The sequence below is a fragment of the Poecilia formosa genome, unplaced genomic scaffold (genome assembly GCF_000485575.1).
Source record: "Poecilia formosa unplaced genomic scaffold, Poecilia_formosa-5.1.2 Scaffold147, whole genome shotgun sequence".
NCBI classification, from domain to species: Eukaryota; Metazoa; Chordata; class Actinopteri; order Cyprinodontiformes; family Poeciliidae; genus Poecilia; species Poecilia formosa.
The window spans coordinates 1,505,140-1,524,096 of record NW_006800086.1 but is presented as its reverse complement, the minus strand read 5'-3'; the positions used below and the strand labels follow the sequence as shown (position 1 = coordinate 1,524,096).

Below are 18,957 nucleotides of genomic sequence, written 5' to 3'. Positions count from 1 at the left end.
CACGATGAATGAAGAAAAATGAGCTGCAGCTGTTTTTAATGCAGACTGTTACTGTAAATGAATGAGTACAGAGCTAAAGCAAATGGCAAGCTGCTGGGTCGCCTGAGCGAGCTGAACAAAAACCCGGAGAGAAACGGGGCGAGAGGAGCGGAGCTTGTTTGGCTGACTACAAATAGCAGATGGGTTATGACAAACTCACAGCGACTTGGACGAGGGCTTCTTCATTTTTGGCCTCTTTCGACGATGAACTGGCCTGAGGCATGCACAGCATGTACACACGCGCAGGCCAAATGCACGTGCATGGAAACAAACAGGTATAGACGCACACACACGGCGTACGCATGTAGAGGCATGCACACACACGCACACACACACACACACACACACACACACACAGGCACACACACACAAAACAGACGAGTCATTAGGGGTCAAAAACAGGAGAGGCAGAAACAGCAGAGCAGTGCTTGCATGTTAGCCTGTTTGGTGTTTGTTTGAATCACTAGAAAGATTTTGGACTATGATAAAATATAGAGGCTTAAAATAAGTTCAGATTATTATTTTTATTGATTCCTCTGACCGCAGACAGCAAGCAAAATCATACAGTGCCTTGCAAAAGATTTTACGCTTGTTCTAATAAGGTTGATCTAAGGTAGCAAGGTGAGTTCCTCTGGATTCTAAGTTTGTTCTAATTCTTGAAAGAATAGGTTCTTTGGAGTGAAGTATATAAACTAAATGTTCCTGCTTTGGAAAGTTGTTCCTCTGGATTCTTAGTTTGTTCCAATTCCTTTTCTGGGATAAGCTGGAAGGAGTTTCTCTGCATAATAATCTAAAAAATATAATATTGGTCTAAACAGTGAATACTCCACAATTTCTAAAAGTAATATAAGTTTGTTCTAACTAATAAGAATATAAGAATAAGCAGGATGAAACGACAACATTGGGAAGAGATAAGAGATTTTATTTGCTGAAACGTGTTTATGGACGAACTCAAACTCAAAGAAGCTGTTTAACTCAGCATCAGTTGCACTATGAAGATTATACTTCTACACTTTTATAAAGTAAACTTCCCAATTCCCTTAACATATTAAAATCTTTCAGTTTATCGATGCCAAAACCAATAAATCAAACTCAATACTGTCAAACTTTATAAACAACCATTTAGGGGAGGCTCCTGAAGGTCTGGGGGCCCCTAAGTAGATGTTTAATTCACTTATGGGCCGGGCCGGCTCCGACTGCTGGGTATGGAGAACCTCAGCCTCAAATTGTGTGCTGCCTGTCAGAAAGCAATGCCTGTACTTAGTTCTCTTGTTTGTTATGTGATGTTTCTAACAAACCTCTAAATCCTAAACAGTGTTTACCCTGAGATTTAATCACACACTCTGCTGCCCTCCATCTAGCACAGTGGTTCTTAACCTTTTTTGAGGTACCGAACCCACCAGTTTCATATGCGCATTCACTGAACCCTTCTGTAGTGATAAATAAAATAAAATATAGCTCTACATTCTCAAGAGAATGAAAAATTAATAATAAATAATAAAGACTTTGTGGTATTCTGATTTAGTAATGCAATTATATTAGTTGTGTTACCACCCCCACGCCACTAGAGGCAGTACCAACCCCGAAAAGATGCGACTAAGGAGCAGATTTAGAAGTACACTGAAAGCTACAGAATTTGGTAAAAACTGTGGGGTTTGCTGAAGTAATTAAAGACACAAGTTCAAATCCATGCTGAGAGTGGAGCTCCTTTAATCAGTGCTCCTCCGCAGCTCTGATTGGCTAAGCAATGTGACGTGATCCTCTGCAGCAAGTGATGGCAAAGCGGGGCGTCATCACGACTTTACACAAGTGTGTCTTTACCTCCGCGGCAGAGGCTCCGCCGAACCCCTGAGACCGACTCATCGAACCCCTGGGGTTCGACCGAGCCCAGGTTAAGAACCACTGATCAACCAATCAGGTGACTTCTGGTAGCAGATGGTAGAGGAAGGAGTCTGACTACATACGCCTGCTTCGGTTTCCTTTTTTGTATCATCAGTCACGCCCTACTTTGTGTCTTAACAGGGACAATCCTGATGAACTAATAACATGACAAAAATGTGAAAGTGTTGCTTTTGCGAGGTACTGCAGACGAAGCTTCGCTGTGCAGACAGAAGCCTCCCTGATTTCATTTTGCAGCTTTACTTCCATCTGGAGTGTTTGTAGATGTGGTCATAGAGGAAGACATACCTGTATTCACTGAAGTGGCTTCTCTCCTTTCCCCCTGGAAGGAAGTGAAAGGGATCAACATCGCTCTGAAATGACTCGAGAGAGAGAGAAAAAGCGACGAATCACGTTCTGCCCTGAGAGGCGTCTTACTCACCCTTCTCCGGGTTGCACTGCTTGTGGCCCTTGCAGCTCCTTAAGCCCATGAGCTGCTGATGCATCGAGTTGAGCGCGTTGCGATCCAGAGTGCTGACAGCATTTATCAGCTGCGGGAACGAGCAAGGACAAAATGTCAACGGGCGTTTGTAAACTCTGGAAAATGTCAGTAAAGCTCTACCCCCTGTGGACAAAGGAATGCACTGCATTTTTTTTTATTTTTATAGTTGTTATTGTCGAAGTATTTATACCCCGCTATGGGTGTGTCTGTGCAAACAAAATACCTGGTAGGGGTCGGTGCTGAGGTCAAAGTATTCCATGAAACCGGTGGCAAATTCACAGAACAGGAAATTGTGTGTGTCATTGATGGTCCTCAGGCACCAGTATGTGTTGTTGTTGGCACTGGTGCACGCACAGAACGGACCCACTACAGGGAGAGGGAGGCCGGAGGGGAAAGGGAGGGGGAGCAGATTTAGAAAACAGCAGCTTTTCAGAAAAAGGTCGTCATAATATTGTTTTTTATCTCAATCTGCCCTGACAAACGGCAGCAGAGGTAGAAAACAAAACACCACGTTCCAAAAACACTTTCTGAAAAGCCAGTTGTCGTTCCTTACTCGTCCAGAAGGGGGCGGTCTGCCAGTGATGGTTGTCGTGGGTGAAGCAGGTCAGACCGGGCATGCTGCAGGTGTCGTTGTTCTGGAGCCTCTTGAGGAATTTGCGCAGTTTTTTTCTGCGCTTTTGCTCCTTCTGCAGCCACTGAGTCTTCTGCTTGGACGGCACTCTGACGGGAACAAAATCTCCTAGAGTGACTGAAATATTAAAAAATAATTTAAAAGAGCCTTTACTAATGACGTAAAGTGTTACCTGAGAGAGTGCATTTGCTCCACATTTAGCAGATAAGCCTCCTTACTCTTGAGAAGATCACTGAGGAGACAAATTTCAGCCGTCACCGTTTGGCGAGTCTCGGCGGCGGTCTTATTTTCGGATGACTTGCTCACCTGGGCGCGTTGCACTGGCATTCCTCTGGCCGCACCTTTTTCAGGTGACCTTTCACCTCACGCAAGTTCTTGATTTTGGTCTGCAAGGTTTCGATCTGAGAGCAGCGAGAAGAACCAGAGAGTCACCCGGAGCACGTTGCGCGTCAGACAAGCTGTGGTGTCGGATCGGTTCGGCAGAGTTTAGATAAAAATGGGAGCACCTCATGCTCAATGTGCAGTTTGTGGTCCTTCCATGCCTGAAGGGACTTGTAGAGGCCCCCGTCACACTTCACCGTGTCGTTCATGAGGATCGAGCATCTGCACGTAGAGGAAAATACGCCGTTCATGCATATTTAGCACAACACAACTGAAACTTAAATTCCATTCGGCGTAAATGCTCCCGAGTGAAAAGAGTGGATTTATCAGACAGTGAAAGCTGAAGGTTAAAGCAGAAATCATTTTTGCTGCTGTTACTGGGTGTGTTTTTAAAGTTGCCCCTGAAACAATCCCCTTAAAAATGATTAAAAGTGTTTTGAAAATGCAGTGAAGTTGTAGCTTAAGCTCCAACTGAATCCAATATCTGGCAGAGTTTGAGGCAAGGCGATTTTCTTTTTGTTAAAATATTATGGCAAACAAATAATTTATTTAAAAAACTCCTTGAATTTCATCTTATCGTCCTCTTTCTAAGTTGCCTCTGTCATCTCCAGTCAGAAACAGATTCCTTGGTTGAATATGTTGTAAATCTATATTTGTGAATACTTAATAAAAGTTGCTACACCTTTTGTTGTCATTATTTTTAGACCTTCATAAAGCAACTTAAGATTCATAAGACTTTATTTTCATTGCAGAACTTAAGAACAGTTTGTTTTAAAGACGCACAAGTATACCGACCTACTGTGCTGTGGAGAATGGGTCTTCTCTTTCTCTAACATGTAAATTCACCTATTTCTTGTTAATAGTTGCAGTACGTCAGCAGGTGTGTGTTAGTGTGTGTGAAATGGGAATCCTTAATTTTTAAATTAGCTGTTTTTTTGTTTTTTTTTAAATAAAGATCCAACTTAGGATTGGGTTTTGAGCCTGTGGCTAGAAAACCTCTGTACAAAAACAATGGATCTTTGTTTTCACCATGTAACGTTGTTTACTGTTCTGTTCCTGATTAAATAAGCTTCAATTGATTCAGATGGTGACCAGACTCGGATGATTTTCAGCTTCTTTGTTTTCAGCCGGTCGGATGTGCAGAAATCCAGTCCTTTTTCGATCGCCCAGCATAATAAAACCAAACTACAAAGCTGCGACAACCACTTTAGTCTTTGTTGCTGGAATAGCGTCCAAAGTTATCTGTTGTTGGTATAAGTGGGTTTAAAACTGAAGTCAGAGGAAGAATAAATACTAAAAAAAACTACTTAAAAAACATAATGCATTTTCTTCCTGTTGAGAAATGAGGTGAGAACGAGTGAGAGAGAGAGAGCAAGACAAGAAGGATGAACGTATCACAGCAAAGTTGCTCTGTTTTATCTTGAAACAGGCTGGATGTGTGCTGCTCCAGTAGGCGTCTCTAGGGAACAGATTCTGCTGTTTTAGCAATGCTAAGCTTGCTAATCGCTTGTACATGGTGCTGGAACATCAGCTCTGTAAATGTTTTCTTTAATTCTAGCTACGGGTACAACCCCGTTTGAAGAAGCACTGCTGCTGTGTGAGGCTGTATTTTTTTTCAGTCACTTCACCAGAGTGACTTCAGCAGGTGCTAATCACTTTACTCCATAATGAGGCACGTTTGTAGTTCCTGTTTTGGTTTGAAAAGGAGCCATCAAACACAGAACATCAATCTGTTTCCACCGTGTTGATTTTTCATCAAGTCGGCAAAGAGGCTGAACGACAAGGGGCCGGCTTCAGCAGGGAGGCTGGATGTAAATCAATGTTGCTGAGTTTGTTTTTTTTTGTTTTTTTTTGTGCTTCTGTTCTCTGTCTGTTATGAAAGATGCTGGGTTTGGAAATATTGGCCGTCTTTTGGAAATCTCACAATTAAGGCAAGGCTCTTTATTCTCTAAGGGATATACACACAGTCGCTGATGTTTACACCTAGCTACGTTAACTGCGTGAATTGCTAACAAAAGACGCTAAAGGCATCCTTAAAAAAAACAAACACTGTAATCCTGACTTAGTCTTTGCTTCTAATAGAAATGATTAATGAACTCTCACAGCAGGAAGGCTAGAAATTAACATTTGCTTTGTTTAGTAACAGTTTTTAAAGAAGAATCGGTGCTAGAGCTTTACCAAAACCAGAGGCCACAAATCAGTCACATATTTATGATCACTACATCTGTTACAAAGCTGCTTAATCCTGAGTAAAAAACCTCCTTTCATGGAAAAATTACTACTTTATTTTAGCTTCAAAGCCTCTTTTTTTGGCCATCACTTCCAGAGCTTACTGTCAGTTTTATTCTGAGAGACACATGCATTAGCTGTGGACCTGACAGCTTGAATATTTGCATCCCCCCCATCCCACACACCTGTAGGTGACTTTCAAAGCAGCAGGTGGTGTGAGCTTGTCACGGGTGGTTGGCTTGGCTGCGACTCCCATTCCGCTGAATTCTTCGCCGTCGTCTCCGGCGGCTGCGCCTCTCCACCTGTCTCTGGTCCAGCTGGCGTTCCCGGATCCCAGGGACCTGTAGCCCTCCTCCAAATCGACGGCGTACAGATCTCCATCCAGCTCGAACGAGACGGAGCGCGCCCAGCGCTTCCTGGTCACGGCCTTACTGGACTTAACCTCTGCAGATTAATTTGATTGACAGAAGATAGTTTGAGCACTTTTGATCAGAGTCGGTGCATTGGACAAATATCATATATTCTGAATTTGTTTCTTTGGAATGATTTCGGGCTCCAGTGATTTCTCAACACCACCACTTGGTGGCAGCACTGGCACATGCCTCTCATGTCATGAAAACCTGGCTGCTTTAATGTCAGATTGTAGACCCGCTGCTTCCTCTTCAGGCACAGAACACGTGTATTTCTGATCAATTCATGGTGTAATAACACTTGTTGGGACAGCAGAACGGTCAAGTGAGATAAAGAACTCACTCTTTTTGTTCAGCAGTCTCTTTTTCTTAAGGACAGACGTTCTGAGCCCCCCGTCGCCACAGTTACAGTCGTCAAAGTTGGAGGTGACAGACATGGTAGAGGGACTGCTGGCCATCAGAGCCTGCATGCGAGGGGCAAACAGACCCGCCATGCCTTTACACTTATACAGCCTCAGCTTGCCGGTCGGATCCTCCACACACTGCCACTTCTGGAACAAAACCAGAAAAGGAAAGGGAAATGTATTTAAGGGGGGCCTTTTAAACAAAATGTACATTTTGCACATTTTTGTTCTTCCATTTGTGTCTCTGCTGTCATGTTTTGGCAATAAGTTGATGCTTTTTGGTGTTTGGAAAATGAGCCGTTTCAAAAACCTCCTGATTGTTGAGTAACACTGCGCCGTTACTGAGCAACCTAAGCGGAGCTCCAGCACACTTGGTTGGCTGGTTTTACTCTTTGTGGGCTGTACAATGGCTGCTGGAAAATACAAGCGTTTTGTTGTTGACTTACCATCCAGAAACTGCTTGCTGCTCCTGGTTTTCATTGTATTATTGTGTATCTGTTTGCAGCCATTTTCACATGTGATTGTGAACATTGAGTTTGAGGGGGGCTGGAGAGGGCGTGGCCTGCAGCAGCTTATTTGGATTTAAAGTGACAAGAGGCCCTAAAACAGCTCATTCTGAAAGGAGCTAAAGATAGAACTGAGCAGATTAAAATCTCATTATCTAAGCAAGATTTTGCACAAAAAAAGTAATGAACATGTTTTGCATATTCACTGCGTTCTATCCTAACCTGTGTGACAGTTCACCTTTAATGATATAGACTCAGCCCTCTTTGTTTATAAAGAAATTAGATGGTATTTTCAAAAGCTTACAGTCGCTGCACATCACAGTACGTTCACAGATGGCAAATTACTATCCTGCCATGGCAACACAGTTTGTTTGATTTTTGCTGGAAACTGAACAGCCTCCCCTTCTTGGCTCATACAGGTCAGGTACCTGTCCCGGTTGTTGGCATGAAGTCTGATATTCTGCTTTCTGGCACAAGTCCTTCACCCTCTGGTATTTTGGCAGGAAGTTTTCCTCCTGGGCCATTTCCTTCCCGTCGGCTCTCTTGTGCGGAGGTTTCCTGAAAGAACAGACAGAACATTGACAGGGAGGCCGACACTGCCAGAACACGGCGCCGTGAATGAGAACACGTCTTACAAAAAGGTCAATCAATAAAACATACCCCCTCTCCACCAGGAAGGAGTCTCTCCATGTTTTCCCCTTCCTGTTCAACTGGAACCTGAGAAATCAGTAAAAAAAACAACAAAAAAAAAAACACACCAGACTGTGATATTTGCAGTGAGCAAACATCTGCGCCATTTCGAAATGTCACGCTCCCTTAAAAGATAATGATGCTGTACTTCTGTGTTTGAATTGTGAATTTCATTATGTGTGACAAAGCACTTCGTTTCGGTAAAAAAAATAAATAAATAAATAAAAAATTCTGGCTAAATCCCCATTTGACTGGGTCTGTTTCACTCTCCCCTTTTCTAAATGTCGTCCAGGAACCGTTGATGGATTGCTGAGACGGCGAGGGTGTTCACCTGTTCATTGGTCGATCCGAGGCCAGAAGCTTCAGGATGGACTTGCCGTCCATTTCAGCAGGAATATCGACGCCCGCCATCTCCAGCATAGTCGGCGCCAGGTCAACGTTCAGCACGATGTGAGGATTTCTGCCAAGAAACAGGAAACTCAGCGTGATCATCATAACGTCGTTCTTTTAACCTCCAACAAAATATACGTTTCTTCTTTGATGTGAAAGTTTCCACACGTCTTTGAAATATTTCATATGTTGTTGGAATAAAACAACAAGTATGTTTTATTGGGGTTGTATGTGATGAACTAATGCAATATAGTGGATACTTGTGAAGATGAAGGAAAATGATGTGCTTTTTATCACATTTTGTAAGTAAAACTTTATGAAAAGTTTTGTGTGCATTTTCAATCGATGCCTTAGTTAATTTTTGGCATCAGAATAAAGCAGACTGAGTACAAATGCATGTCACGCTCAGAGTTTGGTTGTGTCCAGTTACATTTACTCAGTTATAGAAACATGAATAACATTTTGGAAAAAATATATATATATTTAGGAATACTGTCACTATGCTGTACTTTTTCCTTTTAGTACTTACTTTCTTTTTTTTTTTACACTTGAGTAGTTTGTTGGACGGCTACATTTTACTTTTACTTCAGTAAAAATATGCTGAAGTACAATTTCTGGGTCCTCTACTCACCTCTGGCTTTTTTTTTTTTGAGTTTTATTTGTAAAGAAAGTCTTTGAAGAAAGAACTTTGAAAATTGTGTATCATTTCCCTTCCAATTTACATTTATGTACTTTTTTCTAATCTGTCATATAAAATCCCAACAAAATATTAACATAAAATGTGAGAAAAAGAGAAATGTTCAGTAATTAGCTGACTTCTTTTTTGCACCAGACTTCACTCAGAATAAAATGATCTTAATTCAAATTCAGAGAGCTTTCAAACCTGTTAAAATCATGAATTTTCCTAGACAACTACGCACTACGTCCTGCCAATTTGCAAATATGATCCTGATAAAACACATCATAGATTGAGATTTCAACATGATGTGATCAGATGCAAAAGAGTGAATAGTTCAGTACAGCACAAGTAACTAATTTTGCTGTCAAGAAAATGAGCGTGGTAGGAAAACTACTCACGTAGCGCCTTGCTCCACATTGGGCCCCCGTACGTAGAACGGCACGCGGATATCGAACTCGTAGGGCATCGATTTGCCCTTTACCAGCCCAAACTGGCCAATATGATAGCCGTGATCTGAGGTGTAAATGAGGTAGGTGTTGTCCAGTTCTCCCGTCTCCACCAGCATGTTGTACACCTGCGGGGAGACGCGAGTCATTGAGCAGGCACACGGGGTGGAAAAGAACAAGAAAAAAAAGAGAAAAAAAGTTACACTTTTTGTTTGATAGCTCAAATCTCTTGTGCCAGTTTCAAGGAAAAGGAGATTGAACAATTTACCAAGTGTGTCAGTGAATTCATTACCCCAGTCCCAGTCAGAACAAGCACAGATCTCCCAGGACCGCCGGCTGTCAGACGGGCGGTACGTGTGCGTCCGCGTTTAAGGGTCGATGTGTGTTTAAAGCCTCCGTCTCTGGCTCACTGCGTACCTTTTGCACGCTATCATCCACGGACAGCAGCGTCTGCATCCTCCTGCGCTGGAGCATGTTGGTGAACTGCATGTGGACGGGCTTCATCGGGCCGGTGTAGCGCAGGATCCAGTGCTTGTCTGGATTGGGAGCATAGTTGTAGCTCGGCGTTCTTTGGCGGGACGGAAAAAAAGAAGAAGAAGAAAATAATGAGCTATAAATGATCAACTACTAAAACTTTCCATTATTGAACAGGATTTCATATTAAAAATGTGGTGTTTTTTTTTTTTTTTCCCAGACGGCACAATTTAAGGTAAATGCTACATCTCCAAGCTGTCGTAAAATGTTTATAGTTCTGTTGTGCAGACGCAGCATCTTTTTCTGCTGGCGAAGCCTAATGACTTTCCAGAATCGAAAGAGAACTATTTATTCAGTGTTATAATGGATCTTATACAAGCAATGTAAAAAAAATGCTAACGCGCTAATCAATAATGCTGCGCATTTTAATGAAAATTTAACTCTGCTCTATGTTGACATTTAACAATTTGGAAACAATAAGTGCCAAAGAGCTGAGGGGAATGAATGCTATGGTGGATTGATTGGAAGTTAAAAAAAAAAAAAGATAATGCATCACTGTTGTTGAATTTTTTTTCTGTAAGTTAAATAGATTGTAAAGTTCAGGACAAAAAGAAACGGAGAAATAAAAAAGGACTTCGCAGCATCAAAAACCCAAGAGGAGTGCATTTATGGAGAAGGAGCAATTAAAAGTTTCCAGAAAGACACAGAGGTTGGATTTTCTGAGCCTTCTCTGTACAAAGCCAGTGTGGTACAGGTTAATGATGCAGGAGGGATTAGATGAAGCAGCACGGGAGTGAGGGGAGTGTGTGGGCTGAGGGAGGGAATAGTAACTACAATCTCATTACTGGCCTTGGATCCTTCTCCGGAGGCCAATAGTGGGCTTGCTATTAGCCAGCAGCTACAGAGAGGCAGTCAGAGATACAGAAGGTCAGAAAAAAAAAACAACAAAAGGCTCAAATGAAAGAGGTACGCGCTTGTGCATATGCATGACGAAATCATTACCTAGGCATTAAACGTACATTGTTTATTCCAATTTCTGACCATAGCTGGCAAAACAGTACAAATTAACTGGGCTCATTGTGGTGACAACACTAACATGAACAACACTGGAGCCAAACAAACTGGAGCAAAAGAAGAAAAAAACGCTGGCTGTGCATGCAGAGGCCCCGAAGCTGCCAGCAGCCTACTGTAAGCAGCAGAAGACGACATCCAGCTCAGATTATCAAATCTGTGTCATTCTGGGTCAAATGAGAAGAAGCGTGAACGCAGGGATGAGTCATTTGTTACCAAACGGCAGTGAAAAAGTAAAAATGTGCTGCGTACTTGTCAGCTTTGTCCCACAGAGATCACACAAATTCTTCACGACTGAAAAAAAAAAAATCACTTTTTTGTTCAAACACCTTGCAGTTTAATTGAGCCTGAATAATGAGAGAAATACAGAGCCTTGCGAAAGCTGTCGACCCCATAGACATCCTTGCATTTTGTCGTGCTACAATGATGCTTCTTGATGTATTTTTAAAAGGATTGTAGTTGATGGACCAAAAACAAAGTAGAACAGAATTATGAGGTGGAAGTAAAGTGACTTATCTACAAGAAAAAAAAAGTGTGTGGCGTGATTTGATAACCCATGTTATGCTGACAACGTAACTGAAATCCACTGCAACCAAATGTTTTAAGAAGTCACCAAATTAAAACTCAACCAGACGTGACATCGCCCTGAAAGAGACCTTTCAGTTCCCAAATCTCATTTTACCTCCTCTTGGTTGGAAAAACAAACAGGAAACCTTTCCAAATTCAGAGCGGAAAAGCTGGATATTCCTTCCCCAAACAGACCTCAAAATCCAATATGGCTGCCGTAAATGGTTTATTTGTACTCTGTTGAGACAAGGTTTTAATTAATAAAGTCAAGAGGAATCCATTGTTATTCCTCGTGATGTTTGCAGCAAGTTGATCAAAAGTAAGCAAAGATCAGATGCAAGTTTTTTGTTTGCCGTCGTCCGTTTTGTACCAGTCAGTGGTATTTGTACCACAGTTTAAGAGCAAAGTGCATTCATCTGTCAGAATGACCCGGTCAAAGTCCAGGCAAAAGTCTAATTAAGAGGTTGTTGCAAGAGTTTTACTTTTTGCTAATGTTTCCCTGCAATCTGACTGATCTACTAGTCCACAAACATGGATTTACAAAGTGTTGATTCTGGGACTCCGAATACAAATGGGTGCGACATGTAAGTTTTCATTTGTTCAATTATTTTAAATACAAGTACATTTCCTTCCACATCACAATTGACTTTTTATTTTTTATTTTTTTATTTTGCTGATCTACCCCAGTGGTTCCCAAACTTTCCAGCTTCTGTGTCTTACATGTGCTGAGAGGCGTTGGGGAAGGCAGCGCTGTACTGCGGGGCGGAGTCCTCTGGACCGTGCGGAGCCACGTGGCTCAAGACCATCAGCACCGGCCGGTGGGGGTAAATCCTCTTGGACATCCGGAAGTAGTTGATGCTGTTGTTGGTGATGATGTCTGTCAGGTAGTCCTGTGGAACGAGCAATTATTACCCACCAGGCACTCAGCAGTCAGTGACAGTAGAGCAGATGTCAAAGCGTATGTTGCTACACTGGGTCAGTGGCAAATACTAATAAATCCCTTTTTTTTTTACTTTTTCAAACTGATGAGACTCGTTCGATCAATCCACTGCTTGTATTTGATCCAACAGGAGTACAAAAGGTACAACTATCCAGAATGCATCATGCACACATTTGGTTAAATTATTGTGTTTATTTTAATTCTACACGGTTTCTGCAATAGTTAAAATAAAGAATTTTGAGGAGAGATGTAGTTTCAGTTTTTAAAGAGGCAGAGGTCCAATTTCAATGCATTCAATATGGAAGTAAAATTTCTATCAAGTCATATTTGATATATATGTGGCATTTTTATAACAACTGAAGTTAACCTATAATAGATTATGCTATGAAATGGCACTGTGTGCCTGGAAAACACATAATACGGTCCCTTTAATATAATGTTGCCTCACTTTTTAGGAGCTATAAAAGATGCAACTCTTCAGGGAAAATATTTTAGTATTATGGGAATTTTTGACTATTCCTCTAAAACCCATTTGTGAGGTCAGACACTGATGCGGGACATGGTTGACGGTTCCATTTTAATTTGAGGTGATCTATAAAGTTGAGGACTTTGTACAGCTCAGTCACGTTTTCCCTCACTAAACTCAACGAGCCGTTTCTTTACAAATCTTTCTTCGTGTGCTGGTAGGCAGTAATGTTGGAGCAGGAAGGGGCCGTTCACACACTGTTCTCACACAAAGCTAAGACCATGAAATTATCCAATTTATCTTTGTATGCTTTACAAAGAATTAATGGTTCCATTCACCGGAGTTAAGGGAGTGAACACAACACCATATCATTATCCTCTTTCCACCAAACTTAACATGTTCAGTCAGGTAAGTGCCGTTCCCCTGATCAACGCCAAACCAGGACTCCTCCGTTAGATTGTCGGACTGACAGGAAAGAACGCCACTCCATTGCTGTGGAATCCAAATGTAATGTCCTTCACACCACTGCATCTAACAATTCGTCTTACATCTTGAAATGTAAAATGTGGATGTAGCTGCTTTCCCAATGGAAACTCTTTCTCTCTCTATGCGCCTTTCTTGAGCTAATCTGAGGACCAGGTGAAGCCATTTACTCTGCAGAAAGTTGGTGATCTATAGGCACTAAGGAACTTATCACCCTTTGACCCTGCTCTCTGATTATACATATCCTAGTACTTCATGGCCGATTCGTACGTTTCTAACACATGAATTCATTAATTTGGGTGGACGACCCAATACTGTGTGTTTAGTAACAATAGTCTCTAAATGTGAAGTGCTTAAAATTTATACTATAATAACCAATTTTCTAAAGTAGGCCATTGTTTTGGGGCAGTTAAAGAAGCATTTTGCAACAACAATAGAGTATCAATACCTTTGGGTAGTCGCTGCTGTGTTTCTCCCGTACTCCATTTCTGCAGAGGGTGTAGTTGTAGAAGCGGGAGTTTTTCACCAGCGCCACCCATTCTTTCCAGCCAGGTGGCACATAGGAACCGTTATACTCATTCAGATACTTTCCAAAGAACGCTGGGTGGAGAATCAGGAGGAAAGATGTTAAAAGTCGTTTTTGCTCAAGTTCTCAGGACTTTGATAAAAACGCGAAGGCCGTCACGGCGGCAGCACCGACCCGTTCTGTAGCCAGAGTTGTTGAGGTGCACGGCGAACGTGTGCGGTTCGTGGTGCACCTGCCACGAGGGCGAGGAGCAGTTCTCGTTGTTGGTGTAGGTGTGGTGGTTGTGCACGTACTTCCCCGTCAGGATGGAGGAGCGGGACGGGCAGCACATGGGGGTGGTGGAGAAAGCGTTTGAGAAATGCGTGCCTCCCTTCTCCATGATGTGGCGAGTTTTGTTCATGGACTGCATTGAGCCTGAGAGAGAGCGGGGATGTAGGGAGGAAGAAAAAAAAAAAGAGGATTTAATATTGGGCGGGGCTGGCAGGGTTACATTCAAAGGCTAACAGCTGAAATATAAAGAACCCAAGGTGAGAAAAATTAATTTAAAAAAATCTGGAAATTCTAGAAGCACAGCTGGGAAAATGTGAATATACAATTAAAAGAGAGGGTAAAATTATTGGGAATAAAGTTGGAGAAAAAAGAGCTGGACTTAAATGAGGAAATAAACCTTTTTGGTAAAGTGTGACCCATTTGGATTTCTATGTACCCAAGGCTTTTCAGACTGATGGTGATTGTTTGGGGAAACAGATGCTTGACCATAAATTCCTCCCTCAATGGCTGCCTTCTCGCTGCCATCACACAAGGACAAAAGATGTCACAGAGGCCATTATGCTGCTACTCCAATCCAATATGTTGCTAAAGGACTCAAGCGGGTAGGGAGATGGCCGGAGTTTGGCAATCAGACAATGGAAGCCATAGGCTGGCCTTAATTCATGTCAGAAATGAAGCTGGCAACGGGGAGAAACATGACTTGGACTGAGCCAGCTGTTACGTTGCCAGGGAGCAGCTTAGGTCGGTTTTCTCTTACAAATGTTGTCTGACTGACATGGACAGAATATCTAAAATAGCAGAACAAAAGCAGAGACAGAATTATACATACACATTATAGATTTCCTCTTTTTACTTCCTTTATTCGTGCTTGAATGTTTCAGATTGTAAAGCAGATTTTCTAATCCAAAGAAAGATGGCCTCATAGTAAATGCTTCATCATATTTATTAAGATGAAAAGCTATTCAAAACAACCTGGTGGGATACAGAACAGTAATTGCTCCTAATTCTGATAAATGGTTGTGGCACATTTGGCACAACCACTGCCAATCCGTCTTTTCCAGTAGGTTGGAGGAATGTCGGCCCGGTGTTTGTAAATCTGTTTAAATCCAGTCACACTGGAGGGTTTCTGGAGCATGAACAGCGTGTTTCAGGTCAGATCACAGCATCTCAATGAGATTTTAGTACAGACTTTGGCTAGCCTACTTCAAAATCCTTCATTTGAAGATTTCTACCTGTTCACAGGTGGACTAGGTGGTGAGCTGTGGATTGATCGATTTTCTGCATAATCTAGGTCTAGCTTGTGCTTAAGGTCTTTCTGTGAGGATTTTGTGGTAGAGAGCATAATTCATGATTCTATCAAGATGTCTTCCAGGTTCTGAGGCTTTTACACTTACACCACTGTTCGCATGATGTTCAGTTGGTGAATATTTTTCATTTTTTGACAGATCTGACAAGGTTGAACACCTTGCTGTCCACAGCTGTGTAGCTCTTGAATTGCTACAAAATGGAGCTGTATTTCCCTCAGCCCACTGGCTGCAATGTTGACGCCTTGAGATGCCGTGAGACCTAAGTCCTGAACATCATGGCATGGAGTGCATCCCAGTTTTCCATGTCTGCCATATAACCATTCATTTTAGCTTTTAAACTGGTTCTATTGATCCTGTGTCCAGACAGAGGGATAATCAGTAGCCTAGTAGCCATCATGACCTGTTTGTGCTGAAGATCCTGCAGCTTCCACTTCTCTTTCTAACATGGCGCCTCCTCACCCTGACTCTCATACTGACAGGAGGAACCACAGAGCTCTGTTAGGTTAAAGCTCATCTTCTGAAGTTGGGATATTTTTACTCCAACAGCTTCCAGAGGAATCACCTCAAACCAGATGTTGGACTGGATTTTATTTTACTTTCATTTGTGAATGTTAGAGCCTCATTTTCAACAGTGGAGCTATAAAGGTTGAAAAAGGTTATTTTGGAGAAAGTCTCATCAACATCAATATTTCCACTAAATAAGAAGCAAAAAAATAGTATGATAGAGGAAAAGCCTCTCAGACTTGGTTTCTGCGGTCTGATGGCTGCAGTTACCACGGTTGTTGGAGGTTTTTGTTCACAGGTTGTCCCAAGGGTCACTGACAAAGACACGCATCGATGCACACATACTTAAGATCAATTTCTATCTGTTGTGTCCCACTAGCCTGGAAAAAAACAGCTCCTTGATTTACGTTTTGCTTCATAGACGGGGTCTAGACCCTCGGCTATTGAGAAATGATTGTCTAATGGAGGTGTGAACTTCAAGTTTCAAAGAATTAGATTACAATACCCAATTGCTGGCGTTTGGCCGTGACTTATAAAATGTGTCGGCTCGATTATGAGCGAATCTATGCAATGAAGCTTACCAGAAAATGCAAACCATCCCAAGATAGAAATGTCAAGCCAAATGCCATCTTTACCAGCAATACAATGTCTTAAACATTCTTCTTGGTCCGACTTTAATTTCTCAATGCTTGGAGAAGTGGCCAAGACAGACTGAAAGACTTTGTTCACTGAGGAGTCAGTGAACGAAGCTACAAACAGGTTATAACCCTAAAAGAGCCCAGAAAATCGATATCATCGTTCACAACTTCTCCTTCTGTTCGCCAATTGGCCCGGTTGAAATTCTACCAGAGATACCGAGGTCAATGGGAGAAATCTCAGACAGAGCACTGAAGGGAGATGAGAATCAAGCTGAATCGCATGGAAAGGCATTTGCCCAGCTAGACTTCCACATCGGGTTGATGGGGTGACAGGTCCAGAAGGGAACCACAGACATCTCTCCCAGGTCAGAGTAGACACATAGACCATCTTCATCATTCATTTTAAATCCTGCACCGTATTCAAAAACAATCTAATTATTATTAATAATAATGTCACCAAAAGCTGCTGATGCTGCTCATCTGATGGAGACATAAGAGAGAAGCTACTATTATTAAAAAAAAAAAAAAGAGATATAAACATTTGTTTGGGTTTAATGGTTAAAATACAAGAAAAGTGAAAAACCAACAGACTCATAACCAGTTTACAGGAAAGCATAGAAGTGGACTCATTTATCTCCTTCCTGGCTATGAGCAATGTGGGTTGCTGATGCTGTGCTGCTGTTGGTGTCAAGCTCTCAGTTACACAGAAAAAGCTGGAAGACATTGTGTTCTGTCTATTGTTTATGTTTCCACACCGTACAGAACAAATGTGTTCGATTGGGTTGCTTACAACCCTTCAAATATGGAGTGGCAGCACCATTTCTTTGGGATCATCCTTTATTCTATTTCTATGCTAACGTGTAAAATTATTAAACCAAAATTATTTCTTTGTAGCTCTTCTCCAAGCAAGCAAACTTTCTTGTCACAATTTACAACAGCAGCAGCAAATGTTTGTAAGTTACATTTAATATTACTTTTAAGATATTTTTAAGTCAAGTATGATTCAAAATTTTAAACCTGATAGAATGATGAAAAATCCTACTTAAATTAATGGTTTTAATATACCATTGTCAATCTAAACTTAATATTTAACCATTAAAATCCCCGTTTTAATCCCTAGCCTCCTGAAATATACCCTTCTGAAGTTCGTCATGGCGCCTCGAATGAATAAGTGACGCAGTTGCAAAGGGTTAATAGTTTGAGTCATGTAGAACTGATTTGACCGTTTCCATAGCAACGATCAGAAGCAAGACATTCCTCCAGTACTACAGAGACTCATTGTAGCTATGACCTCATCTATGACATAGATCTATAACATAGATCTATGACATAGATCAAAGAACATCTGAGGTTATGAATGCTTGGATCTCCAAACAGGAGGTTATATACAAGCAGCTCTTTGACAATTAGCACTGTGTTTTACAAGGATTTTAAAAATGGAACAGGTCGCAGCCACCATGTTTTTCCCCCTGACTTTTGGCGCTGAATATTTGATCACCACAGGAGTGAGGAAAGTTATTAACAAGCTACTTCCTGGAATCACTTTTGAAATAAGTAGTTATAAGGACGAGTCCACAGAGTACGATGAGTTTGATGCTTACCTTTTCAATCCTTCCACAACTGTGAAGCAAACTTCCCTGACCGGAAGCATGTTTTTTCCCCTGGGTTTTGGCATTGGATATTTGATTACCTCAGGAATGAGGAACGTTTCTGACAAACTACTTTCTGCAGTGACGTGCGGTGAGGTTCATTGCTGGTGAGGCACTGACTTAAGACTTAGACACCATGCATGTTATTGGACGTACGGAAATTTCGCGCAGGCATACAACGCTGGAGGGCAAAAGGACTAATCATTTACATGTCATCCATAGCCGCGTTAACTCAGTGAAACTTAGAAATGTAGGTATTGATTTCGTGCTATGATCCACAGCAAAGTGATCTATCTGTATTCGCCAAGCTATGCAGACTCGTTGCCATAGCAACTGACAACAATGCCACTTCATGTTTTAGATTTAACACCAAATAACACACAGAACAGAACATTTAGTCTGTTGTTGTAGTACGTTTTAGGCTTAATGTTTAATTAATAAATAATTGCTGTGGTAGATTAGCTACCGCTTCTACTTACTAAATTATTTAGACATACAAACTGCCCACAAAACGCACATTTCATAAAAAAAAAAAAACATCTTATTGCTGTCTTACCTTTATCAATTAAATCCATGCACCGCTAATTCTGCACAAAAATATCCGTTCATCCAAAGCCAAGTCTATCCTTGGCATATCTTTTCTACTCCGTTTGAGAATCATCAAACTCTCTCGAAGCAAAACTTTCAGCTCCGGTGTTGGTCTTCCTTTAGTTATCATCTCCTGCTTCAATTGAAAATCCACTTTAGAAAACTGTCTAAGTGTAGAAATGTAGTCTTTCATGTTGACGTCGGAAGAGATGAGAAAACAAATATATCGCTGTACTTTACTTATTTACTGTATGGCTAGCTCCATGGCTAGCTCACTGTGTCTTACTCT

The 18,957-nt window shown here is 41.6% G+C and overlaps 1 protein-coding gene across 5 annotated transcripts in view; it reads right to left on the bottom strand.

Moving 5' to 3' along the window:
• sulf2a (sulfatase 2a) overlaps positions 1–18,957 on the bottom strand; it is a 78,355-nt gene that overhangs the window by 1,496 nt on the left and 57,902 nt on the right. For 4 of the 5 annotated variants that reach the window (XM_007563419.2, XM_016677088.1, XM_007563423.2 and 1 more), the window contains 18 exons: positions 13,887–14,126; positions 13,635–13,786; positions 12,018–12,187; positions 9,603–9,753; positions 9,138–9,313; positions 8,002–8,130; positions 7,641–7,697; positions 7,409–7,538; positions 6,414–6,621; positions 5,846–6,104; positions 3,557–3,653; positions 3,357–3,451; positions 3,223–3,282; positions 2,973–3,139; positions 2,643–2,785; positions 2,360–2,468; positions 2,227–2,260; positions 200–253 (listed from right to left, as the gene is read on the bottom strand). In XM_007563419.2, the coding sequence (XP_007563481.1) occupies positions 200–253; positions 2,227–2,260; positions 2,360–2,468; positions 2,643–2,785; positions 2,973–3,139; positions 3,223–3,282; positions 3,357–3,451; positions 3,557–3,653; positions 5,846–6,104; positions 6,414–6,621; positions 7,409–7,538; positions 7,641–7,697; positions 8,002–8,130; positions 9,138–9,313; positions 9,603–9,753; positions 12,018–12,187; positions 13,635–13,786; positions 13,887–14,126 (2,431 nt within the window). The remainder of the gene's footprint in view (positions 1–199; positions 254–2,226; positions 2,261–2,359; positions 2,469–2,642; positions 2,786–2,972; positions 3,140–3,222; positions 3,283–3,356; positions 3,452–3,556; positions 3,654–5,845; positions 6,105–6,413; positions 6,622–7,408; positions 7,539–7,640; positions 7,698–8,001; positions 8,131–9,137; positions 9,314–9,602; positions 9,754–12,017; positions 12,188–13,634; positions 13,787–13,886; positions 14,127–18,957) is intronic. The other variant, XM_007563425.2, reaches the window with a different exon arrangement.